The sequence below is a fragment of the Thamnophis elegans genome, chromosome 14 (genome assembly GCF_009769535.1).
Source record: "Thamnophis elegans isolate rThaEle1 chromosome 14, rThaEle1.pri, whole genome shotgun sequence".
Lineage (NCBI taxonomy): Eukaryota > Metazoa > Chordata > Lepidosauria > Squamata > Colubridae > Thamnophis > Thamnophis elegans.
Window position 1 is genome coordinate 12,843,874 of NC_045554.1, and position 20,511 is coordinate 12,864,384.

Below are 20,511 nucleotides of genomic sequence, written 5' to 3' on the forward strand. Positions count from 1 at the left end.
TCACACTTACAACAGTTGCAGCATCCCCAGGGTGATTCGTATTGACAATCGGATGCATGGCAATTGGCTCACATTTATGACGCTTGCAGCCTCCCGCGGTTACGTGATTCCCCTTTTTTGCATCCTTCTGATGAGCAAAGTCGATGGGGAAGGCAGATCTACTGAATGGCTGTGTGACTGATTTAACAACGGCAACAATTTGCTTAAGAAACGAGGCAAGAAAAGTCGTAAAAAGGGGACAAAGCTCACTTAACTGATTTCTCACTGAGCAAGATAAAACTGTGGTCATAAGTTGAGGATGTAGATGGATATATTAAAAAAATCATGATATTCCTCTTTGCCTTGTTAGGCTTCCTGGCCCTTCCCACTCGAGCAGCTGATTATTGGGCTTCCCCACGATCAGCTGTTTCAGGCTGCAGGGATTGCCATTGCCTATTGCCGCCTCTGTGCGTCCCATTTTTGTCCTCTGCGTCCCATTTCCAGCCTCCGTGCGTCCCATTTTCCACCCGTTTTGGGCGGCAGGGATGTGGAGGCTGAAAATGGGGCACGTGGAAGCCAAAAATGGGATGCGGAGGCTGGAAATAGGGTGCCCGGAGGCAGCAATAGGCGATGGCAATCCCTGCAGCCTGAAACAGCTGATGGTTGGGAGGCCGATCCAACCAACAATCAGCTGCTTGTGCTAATCAGGCTGTGCTGAAGCTGAAACTGAAACAGGCTGTTCACTGTTTGCTGCAAGGAGGCAAATTGCTGGGAGGCAGAAGCCAAAGGGTGGGGGCCAGCGGATGGGTGGGGCTACATTTGGTGTGTAAAACACATCCAAATTTTCACCCTCTTTTAGGGGAGGGGGAAAGTGTGTCTTATACTCTGAAAAATACGGGTAAGCTTTCCTATTTGTCTTCCCTGAGAGGGAAAACTCCCCATCGGTGGGTCCAAATAAAACTGCAAAACTGGGTTGTGAGGATCGAAGTGGAGAAGGGGGAGTTTAATTCAAAACCAACCCGAAAACATAAAACTTTTGAGTAACTGTAATAGGTAAAACAAACAACTCAGAACGGGGCCCTGCTCTCTCTCTCTCTTTCTCTCCGTTCCTCCATACAATTATCCGCAAACTTGGGCAGACCATTTTCACCCAAGAAACTCCCAATTCCAGTCCATTTTTCGGAAAAAACAAGACATAATCACCCTCTCTCTTCACCCTTCCTTGATTTGCCCCCAAATCGGTGGCCGTTTATTTACAGAGAAGCAAATGCAGAACTTCGGCTCTTCTGAACAGACAGCAGAACGGAGGTGGAGAAAGAAAACTTTGTACAGATTAAGAGACCAGGAGAAAAAGAAGAAGCAATGGCTGGGAGAGGGGAGTCTCCTGGAAGATGGGTGGGTGGGCTGGATCCAGTCTTTGCTCCACGGAGCGGGCCAGGTCCTTTTGCCAGGGCTGACGGCTGCGTGGAAGGAAGGCGTGCCGAGCAAGGGGCGAAGGGATCTGGGTGGAAGCGGGAAGGGGTTTTACGGTGTGCTGCCAAAGTCAGACCGGCTTGAGATAATGAGGCCCTTACCAAGCCCGGGAAAAGGAACTTAGCTTCCTTCAGCTTCTGTGCTGGGAACATTTTCCATCCTGCTTGGATCAGAGGCTGAGGTCTCCTTGTTGCCCGGAAGGAGATCCGGCTCAGAAGAAGACCACCACAAACATGAAGCTACTCCACCTGTGTCCAGATCAAAAGCTGAGGTCTCCTTGTTGCCTGGATGAAGACCACGGGAGCCACGGAGCTACCCCACCCTCCTGCGTGCCGGAGGAGGGAAAGGGAGAGCCAACCCCAACTCGGCTGAGCCGGCCGGGCGAAGAATGGGAAAGGGGGAAGATGCTAAGGCATGGGGGTGGCCCATCGGGCAGTCTGGTGCGGTCTGGAGAGGAGGGGTCCTTCTTGGTTGCTGTCGCAGCCTGGAGGTGCCCCAGGAGCATTCCCCGTCCTTTGGAGTTCAGTAATCTTCCACCCAGCCGTTTTCGGATATGAAGGCATCGATCACCTCTTTCATGGCCAAGTTGGGGATCAGCTGGTCCTGGGTCAGCGGGCTTCGAGTCACGGGGTCGAAGTGGCCAACCCGCTGGGAGGGGGGGAACAGAAAAAAGGTGGTTGTGAGGGGAAGGAAGGGATGCAGGAGCCAAGAGAAAAGGTCATTTTCAGGCCAGAGGTAGCCTCAATAACTACAGCATATACTAATCGCAGCCAGAACTCTTTTTGCGCAGCAAACGATGAGATTCCGTCCGATGAGAATGTAATTAAGAAAATATCAGAATGTGCAGAAATGGATAGATTGACACTCACTATTAAGGATAAAGAAGAATGAATATGTTTGGATATGGGATGTATTTTATCAATGGCTAGACCCGTGATGGAAAACCTATGGCCTGCGTGCCACAGGTGGCACACGGAGCCATATTTGTCAACATGGCAGCCCTCAGTTCCGGCGCCCATGCGTGGGCTGGCCAGCTGATTTACGGCTTTCCAGAGGGCCAGGGAAGGCCATTTTCACCCTCCCAGGGTTCAGGAAAGCCCTGGAACCTAGAGAGGGTGAAAAACAGACACAATGGGTCAATCGGAAGTTGTTTTCCGAACTTCCGGTTGGCCCGTTGGCCCTGTTTTTCGCCCTATCCGAGGTCCAGAAGCTTTCCTGAAGCCTAGGAAAGGGGGAAGGAAAGTCTCTGAAGCCCGGGAAGGGTGAAAATTCCACCCCCACCCCTGTGCAGGGGTTGCTGGTGCATGCGTAGGGGGGGGGGGCACACACCAGTGGTGGGTTACAATTTTTTTTAGAACCTCTTCTGTAGGTGTGGCCTGCTTTGTGGGAGTGGCTTGCCGGCCATGTGACTGTGTGGGAGTAGCTTGGTGAGTCATGTGACTGGGTGTGTGTGGCCAACTTGTAAAATGTGGTGAAACTCACTTAACAACGCTGTCGGTTAGCAACCAAAATGTTGGCTCAGGAACTCTGGCATTGAAGCATGCAAGTCTTAAAGCTGTCAAGTTACAAGACCCTTGCACCCCTAACCCTTTAGAAAAAAACCAGGGGTGTTCAAAGTTGACATCTTTAAGACTTGTGGACTTCAACTCCCAGAATTCCTCCTCCAGTCATGTTGGCTCAGGAACTCTGGCATTGAAGTGTGCAAGTCTTAAAGCTGTCAAGTTACAAGACCCTTGCACCCCTAACCCTTTAGAAAAAAAAAACCCCAGGGGTGTTCAAACTTGACAGCTTTAAGACTTGTGGACTTCAACTACCAGAATTCCTCCTCTCGCTCTTCATCTTGATGATGTGCGGACAGGCGGGGGGAGGGAGCTGGAACCAGTTCTAAAATGCACTGCAGATTTGTGGAACCTCTTCTATAGAAGAGGTTAGAAGTGGCAGGAACCCATCCCTGGTGTACACACACGTTTGGTACACCTTTAGAAAAAGGTTAGCCATCACTGGGCTAGACAGCAGAAACAGGAGTCAGAAAGGAGGAGATAAAAAAAGAGGAATTACTAATGTGAAGAGTTGTTAAGGAAGATACTATTATTGATTTTACATTATTAGATTGTCAATATTATTGTGATGAATACTACAACAGTGGATTATGATTGTTTAAAAATAACTGTACCCAGATCACACGTTGTTCGATGGAAATTGAATGTTATATAAATAACATAAATAAAACATGGGAGGGAAAAACTAACCACAGCCAGGCCAGGCGGAGACCTGGCCAATATTCCACTGAAATTTTAAAGATGATTAAAGACAACACATCATGCTGGTTGGGGAATTCTGGGAGTTGGAAGTCCACACATCTTAGAATGGCTACAATTGAGAATCCCTGTTCTAAACCCAGATGAGATCAATCAATGGGTGGAATTTCAATTTTCCATTGAAAAATAGAAAAACTATTTGGGGCACAGAAAGCCTCAAATCATTTGCATCACTCTCAGTCCACCCCCTGCAGCCTCCAGCCTCTTCCCTTAACCGTCAAAAAAGGCTGTCTATCCTTAAGGACCTCATTATTTTAGTTACGGTTTTACTTTATTTTGTTTTATTATTTTTAAAAATTTTTTACTTATTATTTTATTTATTACTAGCTGGATACCCATGCTGCACAACGAAACCAAGTGATTGGGCCAGCCATGCACTGGCCACACCCATATAAGGCAAGTGGCAGTTGGAACAGAGTTCCTTTCAGGTGGGAAGGGGGAGTAGAATGTCTAAACTCCCAGCCAACAGGCTGGATGAGTCACACACGCTGGCCACGCCCATATAAGGCAAGCGGCAGTTGGAACAGAGTTCCTTTCAGGTGGGAAGGGGGAGTAGAATGTCTAAACTCCTAGCCAAGAGACAGGATGAGTCACACACACTGGCCACGCCCATACAAGGCAAGTGGCAGTTGGAACAGAGTTCCTTTCAAGTGGGGAGGGGGAGTTGAACATCTAACTCCTTAGCATCGACACATGTTAATATAATACTGTATAAGAAATACTGATGATCTGATGGTCATTTCCTTTCTAAACAGGCACCTAGAAGCCAAGAGGAACATACATGCCCAATTTCATCTTTGTAGGCTTTACAGTTCTGGAGATTTTGTGATGAGTGAGTGGTATTTGGCTTTTATATATAGATAGATTTTATTTTATTTATTTATTATTTTATTTATAAAATTTATCGGCCGCCTATCTGGCTTCTTCACCCTTAAATAAAGCTAAAGAGGCCACAGAAACAAGATCCGGTGGTTAGAGATTTGTATTTATTCTGAACCAGGATTTGGCCCCGTGGCCAGCTCCAGATTTGGGATTCTCACGGCCTTGTGGCTCATCCTGACATGATTTCATGACTTGGGATTCCTGTTCCCCTTCTAGGGCAGCCAACCCGCCTTCTTTACCTGAAGGTGCTCTTCGATGTCCTTCCGGTCGTAGGTGATGCCACTCGGCGTAATGCAAGGCTCCCGCATCAGTTCAAAACTGATCTTCCCACACAGGTAATCAGGGATGTCCCGTTTCTGGCCCAAAAGGAGAGAATATTACTTGGTATTTCTAACTCAGCATCAAGCTTCTAAACTGCAGGTTCACCCTTTTCATTTTCTAAGGATGGCTCAAAAGTATAATATTAGATTCTAGCTGATAACCCCGCATTGCCCAGCATTTGTTTATCCTAATCCATATATTTGTCCTCAAAAATAATCCCGGACCAAATGTAATTTCTAATGTTGGATTTTCCCTGTACCAGAGGGAGCCCCTTTGGGGAGTACTGTGAAGCCATTACCATGGCAACTCCACTGTGCTGTACAGTAGAAGACATTTGAAGGTAGTACAGTAGAAGCCATTCGAAGGCACAACAGGCTGTATCTTAACACAACACACACCCCGAGGGGTTTTAGTGGTGTCTTACCCCCACAATTTGTTTCCAGAGAGTAAGTCACCAGTGTACCAAGTTTGGTTGAAATTTCTTGAGGCGTTCCACAGTTATTGCTGGAACATACACACACAGCCATTTAGAAACATATAGATCCATCCATCTCTCCAAGATGGGTGGCAAAATAAATTCAAATAAATTCAATACGTAAATAAGACTCACCTTTCTCTTCTCATCCACCTGGGAGAAGAGCTCATCCATGTCTGCTAGATATTTTTCCTGAAAGAGAAATTGGATCCTTTTCATTATCATGAACATAAAAAAAAAGAGTAGTTTTGGGTGGCTTTCAAAGAGGAGTGAACTGATTCCTGGAAGACTCTAGGCGAACCCATGTTACCCTCTGGGCTGGGGGCCAAATATCCATTGTAGGGAGAGACCCCCACCCCCCACCCCTGCTTGCAAGCACCCACTGTAGAGCAGTGGTTCTCAACCTTTCACAGGGGTCGCTTAAGACCATCGGAAAACACATATTTCCAAAAAAGTATGGAAAAGTATGGGGCTGCCCTTGAAGAGTGTCCGAAGACTACAGCTGGTCCAGAATGCAACCGCACGAACGATAATGGGTGTACCGAGGTACACCCATGTTACACCTATCCTCCGTGAGCTGCACTGGCTTCCTATTGATCTCCAGACCCGCTTCAAGGTGCTAGTCGTTACTTTTAAAGCCCTACATGGTATTGGACCTGGCTACCTGAGAGACCGCCTCCTGCCATTTACCTCCCAACGATCAATAAGATCACACAGGTTGGGCCTCCTCCGGGTGCTGTCGACCGGACAATGACGGTTGGCGGCTCCCCGAGGGAGGGCCTTCTCTGTAGCTGCACCGGCCTGGTGGAACGAGCTACCTGCAGAGATCCGGACCCTTACCATTCTCCCGGCCTTCCGTAAAGCGACCAAGACCTGGCTGTTCCAGCAGGCCTGGGGCTGTTGATTAATTTCCACCCCATTTGATGGAATGGATGTTGTGTTGATTTTAATTCTGTAATTTTAAATGTTTTAAATGCTTTTACTTGTTGTGAGCCGCCCAGAGTCCCTAGGGAGTGGGCGGCATACAAATTCTATTAAAGTTTAAAATATAAAATAATGTTATGGTTGGGGGGTCACCACAACATGAGGAACTGTATTAAAGGGTCGCGGCATTGGGAAGGTTGAGACCCACTGCTGTAGAGAGTCATCCAGATCATGGTTGACCCAAAGGTGCTTTTCTCAAGAGGCAACTGGACTTTCTGGTTTTTTCTTTGAAGACGTTTCACTTCTCATCCAAGAAGCTTCTTCAGCTCTGACTGGACAATGGGGAGTGGAAGGATTTATATTCTTTGCAGACAGCTGGTCATTTGCATCCTTTTGGAGGGTCGTTGAGGCCGCTTGGAGGTTTGTCTGTGTCCTCAGGGTCACCTGAGTGGTGCAAATAATTCCTGTAGTCTGCAATTCTTTTCCCTCTGGAAATCCATTCCTACTCCCACACCATTCAAAGGGTGTTAAACCCAAATTGTATAGCTCAAAAGTCTGTAGAGATTCTCAGTCATCCAGGTCACGGTTGTCCCAAAGGTGCTTTTTTCAGGAGGCAACTGGACTTTCTTGTTTTTCTTTTCAAGACGTTTCGCTTCTCATCCAAGAATCTTCTTCAGCTCTGACAGGATGGTGGGGAATGTAAGGATTTATATTCCTTGCAGACAGCTGGTCATTTGCATCCTTTGAGAGGGTCTATGAGGCCACTTGGAGGTTTGTCTGTGTCCTCAGGGTCCCCTGAGTGGTGCAAATGGTTCCTGTAGTCTGCAATTTTTCCTCTGGAAATTCATTCCTACTCCCACACCATTCCAAGGGTGTTCATCCCAAATTGCATAGCTCAAAAGGATGTAGAGATTCTCCATCATCCAGGTCACGGTTGTCCCAAAGGTGCTTTTTTCAGGAGGCAACTGGACTTTCTTGAGGTTTTTTTTCCCTGAAGATGTTTTGCTTGTCCTCCAAGAAGCTTCTTCAGCTCTGACATAAATCCTGAAGAAGCTGAAGAAGCTTTTTGGAGGAGAAGCAAAACGTCTTCAAAAGAAAAAACAACAACAACAAGAAAGTCCACTTGCCTCCTGAAAAAGCACCTTTGGGACCCAAATGGAGTGCTACCTTGAAAAGCAGAATCATTGGGCTATATAACAAGCGCGGTTGAATGGGTTTTAAAAGATCAGATATCTTTGGAGAGGGAGGTCAGGAAGAATGCGCGTGGCTTTGGAATGGAGGCATGGTGCAGGGGGAGCATTAAATTATGGGGGTGGCACCGAGGCGAAAAGGGTTCGCCATCACTGCTATAGACCATCTTAGGCCAACTAGGAGGAAAACAATGCTGGTTTGTGGTGGGGGGAAAACAGACACATTTTCCAATGAACATGTTTTTTTTTTTAAGGCATCTGCTTTGGCAAATTGCATCTAGCTCTGTTGGAAGAAGACGCAGCCAACTTGCAAACGTTGACCCCAGTCCCCCTTTGGCCAACGCCAACACAAAAGACGCCCACTCAAGGACAGGGAACAGGGTCTGTGCACCCTACCGGGGGACCAGATAAGAGGCCCCACAACTTGGTTTGCTTCTGACCCTCATTCAATGCCACGGAGGGGAGGAGCAAAGGGCCACGGAGGGGTCCTTACGTGTTTGGCTTTGATGTTGGCCAACTGTGCTCGGCTTCGGTTTTCATCCATGTTCTCCTGCTCCTGTGCCCGTTGGCATTCGTCAAGTTCCCTGGAAGAGAGAAGCAAAGTGTGGGGAGGGTGTGGTGGGAGCAGATGTAGTTATGACAGTTGCAGCATCCTGGGGTTCTGTGATTTTGCAACCTTTCTGACAAGCAAAGTCAATGGGGGAAGCCAGGTTCACTTAACAACCAGGTTTTGTGGCCCGCCAGCAGCCTGCGGAACTGGCAGCAGATTCGGACAGCGAGAAGGTTGGGGAGGAACCTGGGACAGTCCTGGAGTCTGGGGAAGGCTCGGATGAGGGCTCTGCGTTGGAGGCAGAGAGGGTGCCAGGGCCGTATGCCAGTTATCAGCTGCCTTCGGAGTCAGACATCAGTGGGGCAGACGAACAGCTGGAGCCTGTTCCCAAGGGGCTCATGTGCAGAGTTGCCAGGCTAAAGAACAGGGGTCGATTTGGGAATAAGGCCACAGGTGGACGGTGAATGGCCCCTCCCAGAGGAAATAAAAGAGGAGCAAAAAGAGAGTGGAGTTTGCAGGAGACCATTAGTTTGTGACTCTCCAAGACTCCTTGCCAGATTTTGCAGATATTGGCCTGGCAGCTCTCCAAACCAGATAATGTCTGTGACTAAAAATCCTCCCTTGAAAGACTTTGCTGGACGTGAATGAGCAGAATTCAGAGTCAATTAATAAAAGGGTTTTTTCCCAAGAGCATGAAGCAAATTCCCTGTCCCAACAAAAAACCCTTTTTATTAATTTACTGTGAATTCTGCTCAATCGTAGCCGGCAAAGTCTTTCCAGGGAGGATTTAAAACCACAGACCATATCTGGCTTGGAGACCTGACAGGCCAATATCTGCAAAACTTGGCAAGGAGTCTTGGAGAATCACGAACCAATTAAGCGAACTAATGGTCTCCTGCAAACTCCACTCCCCTTTCGCTCCTCTTTTGTTTCCTTTGGGAGGGGCCATTCATCGTCCACCTCTGACCTTACTCCCAAGTCGACTCCTGTTCTTTAGCTGTTCCCTTCGTCTGGCAACACTGCACATGTGCCCAATGGGAACAGGTTCCAGCTGATCCTCTGCCTCACTGATGTCTGACTCTGAAAGCAGCTGATAATTGGCCTATGGCTCTGGCCCTCTCTCTGCCTCTGACACAGAGCCCTTGTCCGACCCTTCCCCAGACTCCAGGACTGGCCCATGGTCCTCCCCAACTCCTCACTGCCTGAATCTGCTGCCAGCTCCACTGGCCACTGGTGGGCCACAACAGGAATTCAAAAGCGGTTGACCTTGGATTGTTTGTGGCAACTTAAGGACTCCAAGCTGATGACTCGCTTAACTCTGCCTCCCAATTCTGCTTGCTCTTTTAGATATCTTGTTGAGATGGGTGGACTTAAAGAAAGGATGGGTGAAAGTTTCCCTTTAAAAACCACTGGTCATCAGGTCTTCTCCCACCTAGAAGTAGATCCATGCCTTCTCCCAGAGTCTTTCCATCCATGCCCACTGATCCTCTCCCTCTCCCTCCCTCCCCCTCACCTACCTCTCCTTCTCCGCCATAATGAGCTTGGTGAGATAAGCATGCAACTCGTTCTCCTGGTTGATCCGCTTCTCCTCAATGTTATTCCAACGTTTTTTCTTGGCGATGCGCAGGGCGCTCGGAATGTCATCCCCAAAGTTCAGCCGCTGCTCTTTGGCTAAATTGTGGGCTGAAAAATGCAAAAAAGAATGAACTGCATGCAACGCCAAGAACAGGAGCGGGAAAAACAAGTTCTCCAAAATCTAAATCTAATCCTCACCACCCACTCAGCCTGCTCTTCTCACATTCGGCTCAAGTTTGCAATCCCAGGTTGACAAATGTCGCTCCTTTTCAGGTTAGTTTCTTCCCCCCAGTCTGTCATGTCCAAGAGGGGAACTACAGCTGCCATGTGCCCCAGCCAGCTTATGACTACCCAACCCTTGGGGCAGCAGCAGAGTCGGAAAGATGTAACCCCATAAGCAGCAGCCATGTGAGTTAGACAGGTGTACAAAATCCAAAGCTCCAAATTTCACCCTTCTCGCGGAATCTATAGAATTATAGAGCTGGGAGGGGCCCCAGAGGTCTTCTAGTCCAACCTCTGTGTCTCTTTCTCTCTGCCTACTCTTCTCCGAGGTTTTCTGAACCGTCTTCGGAAAAGGGTTTTCCGAAGCAACCAAGAATCAGGGTTTGAGAGTGGGGAATCAGGAGAGCTTGGATTTTTTTAAAAAAAATGAAAAGCAAAGTTGAGAACGTAGAGTCCATCAAACATGATTGAATTTGAATTTGGGAAGCAAATAGGCAAAGCGCTGTATGATTTAGTGGGCAAAGAACTTTGGATCTAATGGAAGAATAGATGGATGAAAAGTTTAAAATTTGTTCTAAATTACAATTTAGAAGAAAATGTTTATAAGTATTGTCCAAAGCACGCTCTCCCTCTCTGTCTCTCTCTCTCTCTGTGTCTCTCTGTGTGTGTCTGTGTGTGTGTCTGTGTGTCTCTCTCTGTCTGTCTGTCTGTCTCTCTCTGTGTATGTGTGTGTGTCTCTCTCTCTGTCTGTGTGTCTCTCTCTCTCTCTGCGTGTGTCTGTGTGCATGTCTCTCTCTGTGTCTGTGTGTCTCTCTCTGCGTGTGTCTGTGTGTGTGTCTCTCTCTCTGTGACTGTGTGCCTTTCTCTCTGCGTGTGTCTGTGTGTGTCTCTCTCTCTGTGTCTGCGTGTCTCTCTCTCTCTGCATGTGTGTGTGTCTCTCTCTCTATGTCTGTGTGTGTGTCTCTCTCTCTATGACTGTGTGCCTTTCTGCGTGTGTCTGTGTGTGTCTCTCTCTCTGTGTCTGCGTGTCTCTCTCTCTCTCTGCATGTGTGTGTGTCTCTCTCTATGTCTGTGTGTGTCTCTCTCTGTGTGTCTGTGTCTCTTTCTGTGTGTCTCTGTATGTATGTGTGTCTCTCTCTGTGTCTTGTGTGTGTGTGTGTCTCTCTCTGTCTCTGTGTGTGTCCGACTACACTATGTTGTTTCTCCGTGTCATATAAGTGTCAGGCCTGGAAGCCATCTTTTGCATGGGGCCTTCAGGTCTGCCACAGGTAATGCTGTGGGAAAATGGGAGGGGAGGTGATATGGAGTATGGGAGGTATATAGTCATAACAACATTCTTTTCTCCGAGTGAAGGGCATCTTGCCCTGCAGCTGCGCTGGTGTAACTGGGAGGCATCTCCACTTGGGACGGTGCCTGATTGGGCCATGTGACGGACATGTGGGTGCTGGGCAGGGGCTTGGACTTTCTTTTGGGTGGGGAAAACCTGGAAGCTTTCAGATTCAGGTGTTTTCAGATGTGCCAATAGGACATCCCTAATAAAATGGAACGTTGAGGAACTTCAAGCCTCAGAGTCTTCTTTCATTGGGGGTGTTACTTGGGACCCTGACAATATGTGTGGGTATAGGCATATTTTTGTTAGCAGATTTTTTTAAAATTATTTTTTCCTTTCTATAGCACCTTAGTCATTATATCAACATTGTTATGTCATCATACCTGTACATATATATAATATTTGGCTTCTATATTTACACACCTTTATTCACAGTTCTATATATATTTATATATATTGTTTTTTGGCTTAATTAATTTTATTCTTGTTTTGCAGCCATTTGTACCAATTGTTCCAAATTTCATAATATTCCGACTCTTCTTTATCTTTTAATTTCAGTGTTAATTTGTCCATCTCTGCACAATCCAAAGGTTGTTTTTTTTATCACTAATTCGTCCGAGGGGGTATTATTTTGTTTCCAGCATTGGGCAAATGCTATTCTAGCTGTAATTAGCAGATGTGTTAATATGAACTTAATTTTCTTTGATTATTCCCAGTAGAAAGATTTTGGGTTTGTATTTTATCTATTTTTGTATATTTATTTTGTCATGTTTATGTAGTGTATCTTGGAGGTGGTGACCCTTTGAGAGCTGTATGCAACGAAATTTGCCGATCAGTGTATATTCAAAGTGACGATAAAGTTATTCTATTTTTGCACCTGGCCAAGTTTCCACTTAATATTTTTAATGAGAATGGCACTTTTGAGTAGCTGCACAAAACAGAGAAACGCGGACTTCCTGGAGGGACAATACGAGGACAATACGAGCTAATCCCTCACCCATTCTTTTCGTCCGTGGGTTGCTGACTCGTTTCAAAGCATATTTACAAATTAGCCAGAATCTTTACCCATGGTTGGCCCTAACACACAACTCTAATCAAAGTTCCCAGAACCTGGATCCTGCAGGAGTAATTGGCATACCCAAATAAGTAAAAAAAAAAAAATCTGAATCCAAAACTAGACTCAGAGACCATAGGACAGTGTTCTCCAACCTTACCCATTTTAACATGGGTGGACTTCAAATCCCAGAATACCCCAGGCAGCCTTCTCTAACTTCAGTTTCAACTCACTTTTTCCAATTTTTCTACCCTCACCCAAAAAAAGATGCTTTCTCGTCATTACTGAATAGAATAGAGTTGGAAGAGACCTTGGAGGTCTTCTAGTCCAACCCCCTGCTTAGGCAGGAAACCTTATACCATTCCAGACAAATGGCTATCCAACATCTTTTAAAGACTTCCAGTGTTGGGGCATTCACAACTTCTGGAGGCAACTTCTGTTCCACTGATTAATTGTTCTCACTGTCAGGAAATTTCTCCTTAAGTTCTAGGTTGCTTCTCTCTTTGATTAGTTTCCACCCATTGCTTCTTGTCCTGCCCTCAGGTGCTTTGGAGAATAGCTTGACTCCCTCTTCTTTGTGGCAGCCCCTGAGATATTGGAAGACTGCTATCATGTCTCCCCTAGTCCTTTGTTTCATTAAACTAGACATACCCAGTTCCTGCATCCATTCCTCATGCTTTAGCCTCCAGTTCCCTAATCCTCTTTGTTGCTCTTCTCTGAACTCTTTCTAGAGTCTCCACATCTTTTTTACATTGTGGTACCAAAACTGGGTGCAGTTTTCCAAGTATGGCCTTACCAAGGCATACTTAGGAAAGCTGTTTCGGATCTTAATTTTGGTAAACTTGCCTCTCTTGATTTTACTGTACATAATTAAAGGGTGAAAGAATGTAAAACATAAATATAAAATATACTGTGATTAAAGGGGATGGGACTCTCTTTAATTGACTGCAATGTTTTAATTGGCTCTTATATCACTGTGTTATTGCTGGTTTTCTATCTCCGCCTGCATCAAAGGAATGTTTCTTTCATCTTTATGTTACTTTTGGAGGGAAAAAATCAGCTTCCAAATAAATGGGACTGTTTCACAAACTGGGAGACAAGGAATGCGACCTTGTAGCTCACAGCAGCCTCTGGCAAGTTTTATCAGCAATTCTCATGCCAACCTCTGAATCTCGAGATGTAAATATTTTTTAGCTAAGGTCATTGTTCTCTGCGGATAATAGAAGGCCAGGAAGTAATCTGAGGTCTATTACCACTTATAAATATGTATTCAGGCACCACTTTATGGTCCTTTCTGAAATGTATGAAGATGAGTGCATTCTTTTGTCTTTTAGGGGTGTGTCTACCATTATTTTTTTCTTGGGAGCAGGGAGGATGGGACACCCCCTCCAGTGCACACTGCTAACAATAAATATTATAGTGAGAATTGATTACTTGCTTTGAGTCCTGTGTTTTGATTCCACACTTTTTCAATTCATTTCATCTTTTAATAATAAGAGATAATAAATGAATACATAAATGAAGTCCTTCCTTCCTCTCTTAATTCCCTCTCTTAATTCCTCTTCTCATTCTCCTTCCTGGTAGTGCAGTGGTTAGAATGCAATATTGCAGGCTAATTCTGCCAACTACTAGGAGTTCGATCTTGGCTGGCTCAAGGTTGACTCAGCCTTCCATCCTTCCGAGGTGGGTAAAATGAGGACCCAGATTGTTGGGGGGCAAGAGACTGACTCTGTAAACCGCTTAGAGTGGGCTGCAAAGCACTGTAAAGTGATATATAAATCTAAGGGCCATTGCTATTACTATTACACTTCAGAGGCCAGGATTATAAAATTCCCAGCTGAGTTTATGAATACACAGTTAAGAGGACAATTTCTCAACGTTGGCAGCTTTAAGAGGTATGGACCTCAACTCCCAGAATTTCCCAGCCAGCCACCGCTGGCTGGGGAATTCTGCGAGTTGAAGTCCATACCTCTTAAAGCTGCCAACGTTGAGACATAGGATACCCAGAGATCAGCCCCGCTCACCTCTTTGAAGGTTAGCAATGGCCTCGTCGTAATTCTCCATCTCCAGCTGACATTGTCCCAGGAAAAAATGGGCCTTGACTGACTGGCCGTCCAATTCCAGGGCGTGCTTGCAGTCGGCCAAAGCTTTGTCGTGTTGTTGCATTTTTAGGTAACATAAGGCACGGTTGGTGTAGTAGACGGCGACCAGAGGATTGCGGTTCTGCAAGGAGGAGGAAGCGTTAATGCTTGTGCATCTCAACAACAACAACAAAGAATTGTTGAAACAAAGTATTGCAGGATTATTCTTTCAGCTAAACGCAATTAAGTCACACAGCTGTAGTCAGGGGAGAGGAGCTGACTCCGATCAAAACTGAGATTTTTCCAAAATATGCCTGGTTGAAAATAAAACAAAAAAAAGAATAGAATAACAGAGTTGGAAGGGAGCTTGGAGGTCTTCTAGTCCAACCCCCTGCTGAGGCAGGAAACCCTACATTACTTCAGACAAATGATTATCCAACATCTTCTTAAAGACTTCCAGTGTTGGGGCATTCACAACTCCTGGAGGCAAGCTGTTCCACTGATTAATTGTTCTAACTGTCAGGAAATTTCTCCTTCGTTCTAAGTTGCTTCTCTCCTTGATTAGTTTCCACCCATTGCTTCTTGTTCTACCCTCAGGTGCCTTGGGGAATAGCTTGACTCCCTCTTATTTGTGGCAACCCCTGAGATATTGGAAGACTGCTATCATGTCTCCCCTAGTCCTTCTTTTCATTCAACTAGACATACCCAGTTCCTGCAACCGTTCCTATGTGAAGATGTTCCTTTTTTCAAAAATTATTTTAAAGATTTTTATTAACAAACATGTAAAATACACGCACACAAAATTTAGACGTAAACCACATTTATACAATACAATACGAACAGGAACTTCCTGTTTTTTTATAATAGCAATCATCAATCGATACCGCTCACCTTATATTATTTCCCCTTCTATTGTATTTCATTTGGATTTCACCATTCTTAACCCTCTTATTTTACTCATAACTATTATTTTTTGAGTTTTGTTATATTCCTTCATTGATTCTTGTTTCTTTCCTCCATCCACCTACACCATTTATCCCATATCTGGTAGAATTCTGATTCTTCTTTTCCCTGGATTTTTTTAGTTAGTGAAGATGTTCCTTAAGCAGCAGGCAGAGTGCTCCAAAGAGTTTATCCAACACACACACACACACATCATCTTTCACAATTAACCCTTAACTGTTAACAGGCCAGCTTTTTCCATGTTGTTGCTAAAGTCTCTTTATGTCTTAACTTTCTAGCCCGCCTGCCCAACTGCAAAAGGACTCCGGGCAGCCCTCCAGGGTTTAAAACCAAGACGTAACACAACATTAGGTAAGTTGTAGAGCACAGTTGTTCTTGGGGAACAGATGAAATAAAAGGCATACATCCCCATTAGAGTTTCACAACCCTGAAGAGGTTGCGATGTGGCCGGACACTGTCTCTCGGACGTTTCGTTTCACGTTCAAGTGATCCTCGACTTACGACGGCAACGCAGGCCCAAATTTCTGTTTGGTCCCTTAAGCGAGACATCTGTTGATGAGCGAGTCCTGCCTCACCTTACGACCTTCCTTGCCACCGTGGTTGAGGGAATCACTGCCGTGGTTGAGCAAGTCACACGGTTGTTAAGTGAATTGGGCTTCCCCGTTGACTTTGCTGGTCTCAAGAGCGGATTGCGTGACCCCGGGGACGCTGCAACGCGTCATAAATACGAGTCGGTGGCAAAGTATTTTGAATTTTGACCATGGGGAATGCTGCAACGGTCATAAGTGTGAAGAAAGGCCGTAGGTCACTTTTTTTCCAGTGCCTCCATAACTTTGAATGGTCACTAAGCGAGGGCCACCTGGCATGTCCTTTCCTTTAACTTGCGAAGTAGTCTGGCGTCGCCTTGGGGTTGGGGAAGCTTGGAGTCGGATTAAGACGAGAAATAAGGTAGCGTGCTCCTAAATCTGGAGGCTCTGGGGCTGCTTCCAGGTCTAAACTTCGCCCGGTCCTATGAATTTCCTGGAAGATGCTCCAGATACAAACTTTCCCATCCACCCCAGATGTGCCAGGAGGCGGGCAGGATGCCTCCTCTTTGCAGGATGTAGCCAACTTCGCCTCTGCAAGATTCTGCCTGGAGGAACCTGCACGCACGGCTTTTGGAAGGTGCATCGGAAGGCGCATAATTTGCCCCATAGTAAATGACTCACATCCCATCCACTGGCCGGATACCTCATCTTTCTTATTTGTCACAGGGCTGACGCCACACAAGCCTCCTCAGCCAGGAGCCCGGAGGGGTATTTGGATCCCCGTTTTTAATTCGACTTTGACTGAGTCACTTCCCTCTTCCCGTGTACCAACCTCACAGGGCTGCTGTACAGGTGACAGGCAGGCTCTCGCATAACAGGCTAAACGACCAAGGGGGGGTCTCCAAACTTAGCAAACTTTAAAACTTGTGGCCTTCAACTCCCAGAATTCCTCAGCCAGTGGAATGAATGGCTGGTTGAGGAATTTAAAAACAACAACAACAGATTAACAGAGTTGGAAGGGATCTTATAGGTCATCTAGTCCAACCCCCTGCCCAAGCAGGAGACCCTGCACCATTTCTGACAGCTGGCAGTCCAGTCTCTTCTTGAAAGCCTCCAGTGATGAAGCTCCCACAACTTCCAAAGGCAATTTCTGTTCCATGGTTGAATCTCTCCTTGATCAGTTTCCATCCATTATTCCGTCTCTGGCTTTTGGGTGCTTTGGAAAATAGGTTGACCCCCTCCTCTCTGAGGTAGCCCCTCAAATATTGGAAAGCTGCTATCCTGTCTCCCCTGGTCCTTCTCTTCCCTAGACTAGCCAGGCCCAGTTCCTGCAACCGTTCATTGTATGTTTTAGCCTCCAGTCCCCTGATCTTGTGGCCACCAACAGTGTTTTGAATTCACACAAGACACTTAATCTAGTCTGTGTATAGATTATCCTTGAATTAGCATTTGTTTAGCAACTGTTCAAAACTTACCGAAGAAAGAGACACTTAGGATCGATCCTTGCACTTACAACCCGCCACAAGATCCCAACGGTCACACGATCAAAATTTGGGTGCTTGTGGCAGGAGTTTATGATGATGGTTGCAGCATCCCAGAGTCACATAATCACCATTTAATATTTATTAGGTCTGCCTTGTTTTGCTTGTTTGTTTGCTGGCTGATTGCGTTGACATTGATTATTTACATTTGCAAGCTTTCCAGCCGGCTTGTGACAAGCAAAGTCAATGGGGGAAGCTGAATTGGCTTAACAACCGCGGAGAAAAAGGTCGCAAAATGAGGCCCGGCTCACTTAACAACCCCACTTACTTAGCTATAAAAATTATGGTCGTAAATCAAGGACTCCCTTTATTACCTTACACTACAGTAACCCATTCTGGGAAACTTTAATCCCCAGATATCTGTTCACACATATGAAGTCACCAGGTCTCCTTACTAGGTGGCTCAGTCACTGAGCTTGTTGATCAGAAAGGTGGGCAGTTCGGCGGTTCGAATCCCTAGTACAGGTCGCCTCTGCGTGAGCAGGCGGTTGGACTAGATGACCTCCAAGGTCCCTTCCAACTCTGTTACTGTTTACTCTTTTAGGTGAGCATTTGCGATTCGCTTTGTCACAAGCCTGACTCTGTATGTCTTCCAAGTTTGGACATAAAATTGTGTGTTGCACACTTCTCCAGGTGCACAATTTTTGGGGGAAAAGGGGGGGGGGAATAGGATATAAACAGCGGATCACAGCTAGTTCCTTCCTTCCGGCTCTTTGCTCAGCTCAGAGCCCAATTATTCCTGTCCCCAGAGGCCTGGAGCCCATTCACACACCCTTTCTGACACTCTAACACAGTGTTTTTCTCAACCGTGGGAACTTGAGGAGGGGTGGACTTCAACTCCCAGAGTTCCCCAGGCAGCATAGCAACCGGCAAAGCTGTCTGGGGAGCTCTGGGAGTTGAAGTCCACCCCTCTTCAAGTTCCCACAGTTGAAAAACACTGCTGCAGTCCCACAAACTTCTCAAGCCCCCCGCCCACCCCAAACCCCTCACTTACCTTGATCAGCGTCAACCACTCCCAGCCCATTTGTCCTCGTCCCCCCCAAAAAGGGAGGTTCAAGATAGGTCTTCTCGAGGTGAGGCCTTCCCTTGCCTTCCCCAATCCACACCTGCCCAGCTCTCTGTGTGTGCTCAGGTGCCTTTAGTTGCAAGGAGCCCGTCAGGTGACTAATTCACAGCATCCTCTCCCAGTTGCCACCTCATTTCTCCTCCTTGGGGCCAAAATTGGCCTGCACTCTGCACGTGCTCAGAGGACCACTCTTCCTATGCTTGGGAGAGGAAAGCTAACCTCATTATGCGTTGCCGTTCTGTCCGCACAGGTAGTCCTTGACTTACGACCATGACCGAGACCAAAATTTCCATTCCTAAAAAGGTGTTTGGTGAGTGGGCTTTGCCCCGTTTTATGAGCTTTCTTGCCAAGGTCGTTAAGCGAATCGCTGCAGCAGATTAAGTTAGTAACCCGTTGCTTAAGTGAATCCGGCTTCCCTATTGACTTGGCTTGTCAGAAGGTGACACGGCAGCCGTCATAACTACGAGCCAGTTGCAGAACATCGGAATGTTTTGATCACTTGACCGCGGGGAATGCCGCGACGGTCAGTAAGTGTGAAAAACAGTCATAAGGCACCAGGTTTTCAGGTACATTGTCCTTTTAAACAGCCACGAAATGGACTAGTAAGCCTCTAAGGCAGTGTTTCTCAACCTTGGCCACTTTTAAGTCCTGTGGAATTCAACTCCCAGAATTCCCCAGCCAGATGGCTGGGGAATTCTGGGAGTTGAAGTCCACAGGACTTAAAAGTGGCCAAGGTTGAGAAACACTGCTCTAAGGGCTCCCTGTACAGAAAGCGGCAATGCAGGCATGTTGCTGACCTCCAAAAGGAGGAGGAGTGGCATTCTGCTTGTCCTCAGAGGCACCCTCTCCTTCCCACACACAAACCCACAAACACAACACGCCTGGCACCCGATGCACTTTGGCCCTGCTCAAAAGCCTGTCTTTCTCTGGGTAGGGGTAGGGGGGGGATTCACTTTACTCTTTGCTTCCCAAATCACAGCCCAAACTCTCCATCAACAGCTCCCTCTGCCTATGCTCAGAGGCCCCCTTCCTCTCTGCAACTGACCCCCTTCCTCCCTACCCTAACATAAAACACGGCCTGTCTGCAGTTTCTTCCTCCTCCTGCTCCCTCCGGCAACCCCAATCAGGGCCCACCGACCTATGGCACTCTCCCCATGCTCAGAGGCACTCTCTCCTCCCTACACACAAACCCACCAAGCCTGGCACCTGCACAGGCGGCTCTTTTTCTGGGTGGGTGGGCACTGGGCAGGTGCCCTTTGCTTCCCTCCTAGTACCACAGGCCAAACTCTCCCTCTCCAGCGCCCTCTGCCTATGCTCAGAGGCCCCCTCCCGCTTTGCAACTGCCCCCCTCCTTTCCTACCCTAACAAAACCCGGCCTGTCTGCAGCTTCCCTTGCAATATAACCCCACCCGGGGCCGACCTACCTGCGGCACTCTTTCCATGCTCAGAGGCACTCTCTCCTTCCTTCCTCATCCGGAGTTTAACCCCCCCCCATCCCCATGCTCCTCCGCGCTCTGCCCGCGCCCAGAGACCCCCTCGCCCCTTCCCCAACCGCCCATCCCTCCTCCGCCGACTCACGATGGCCCGTCCGTAGCAGGCGGCGGCCTCGGGGTACTTGCGGCCGACGAAGAGCCGGTTGCCCTGCTCCTTGTACTCCTGGGCGCTGCGGGTCTTCTCCGGGCTGCCGCCGCCGCCGCCCGCCTCCCCTCCGCCGGGCAGCCCTGCGCCTCCTCCTCCGCCTCCGCCGCCCTCCTTCTTCTCCTTCTCCTTCTCCTCCTTCCCCTTCATGCCTCCCGCACCGCCGCCGAGGCCGCCCAGGCAGAAGCAGCCGCCGCCGCCCCCGGAGGAGCCCGGCGGGCACCGCTCGCCCCGGCCCCGACGCACCGCCACAGCCCGGCCCGGGCCCCGCTCGCCCGCCCGCCCGCCTCCTCGAGAGAGCAGCAGCAGCCCTGGCAGAGGCAGAGGAGGCAGGAGCGGCGGCAGCCCCGGAGCAGCCAGCCAGCCAGCCGGAGGAGGAGCCGGCAGCAGCCGGGAGGAACG

General features: G+C 47.6%; 1 protein-coding gene across 1 annotated transcript; it reads right to left on the minus strand.

The window, feature by feature from the left end:
* Window positions 1-1,188: 1,188 nt before the first annotated feature.
* Window positions 1,189-20,450, minus strand: STUB1 (STIP1 homology and U-box containing protein 1). The gene is made up of 7 exons (XM_032230944.1): window positions 20,050-20,450; window positions 14,318-14,516; window positions 9,630-9,795; window positions 8,056-8,146; window positions 5,584-5,640; window positions 4,892-5,008; window positions 1,189-2,100 (listed from the first exon to the last, which is right to left on the minus strand). The coding sequence occupies exons 1-7, from the start codon at window positions 20,257-20,259 to the stop codon at window positions 1,975-1,977; spliced, it is 966 nt and encodes a 321-aa protein (XP_032086835.1). The 5' UTR covers window positions 20,260-20,450; the 3' UTR covers window positions 1,189-1,974.
* Window positions 20,451-20,511: the final 61 nt, after the last annotated feature.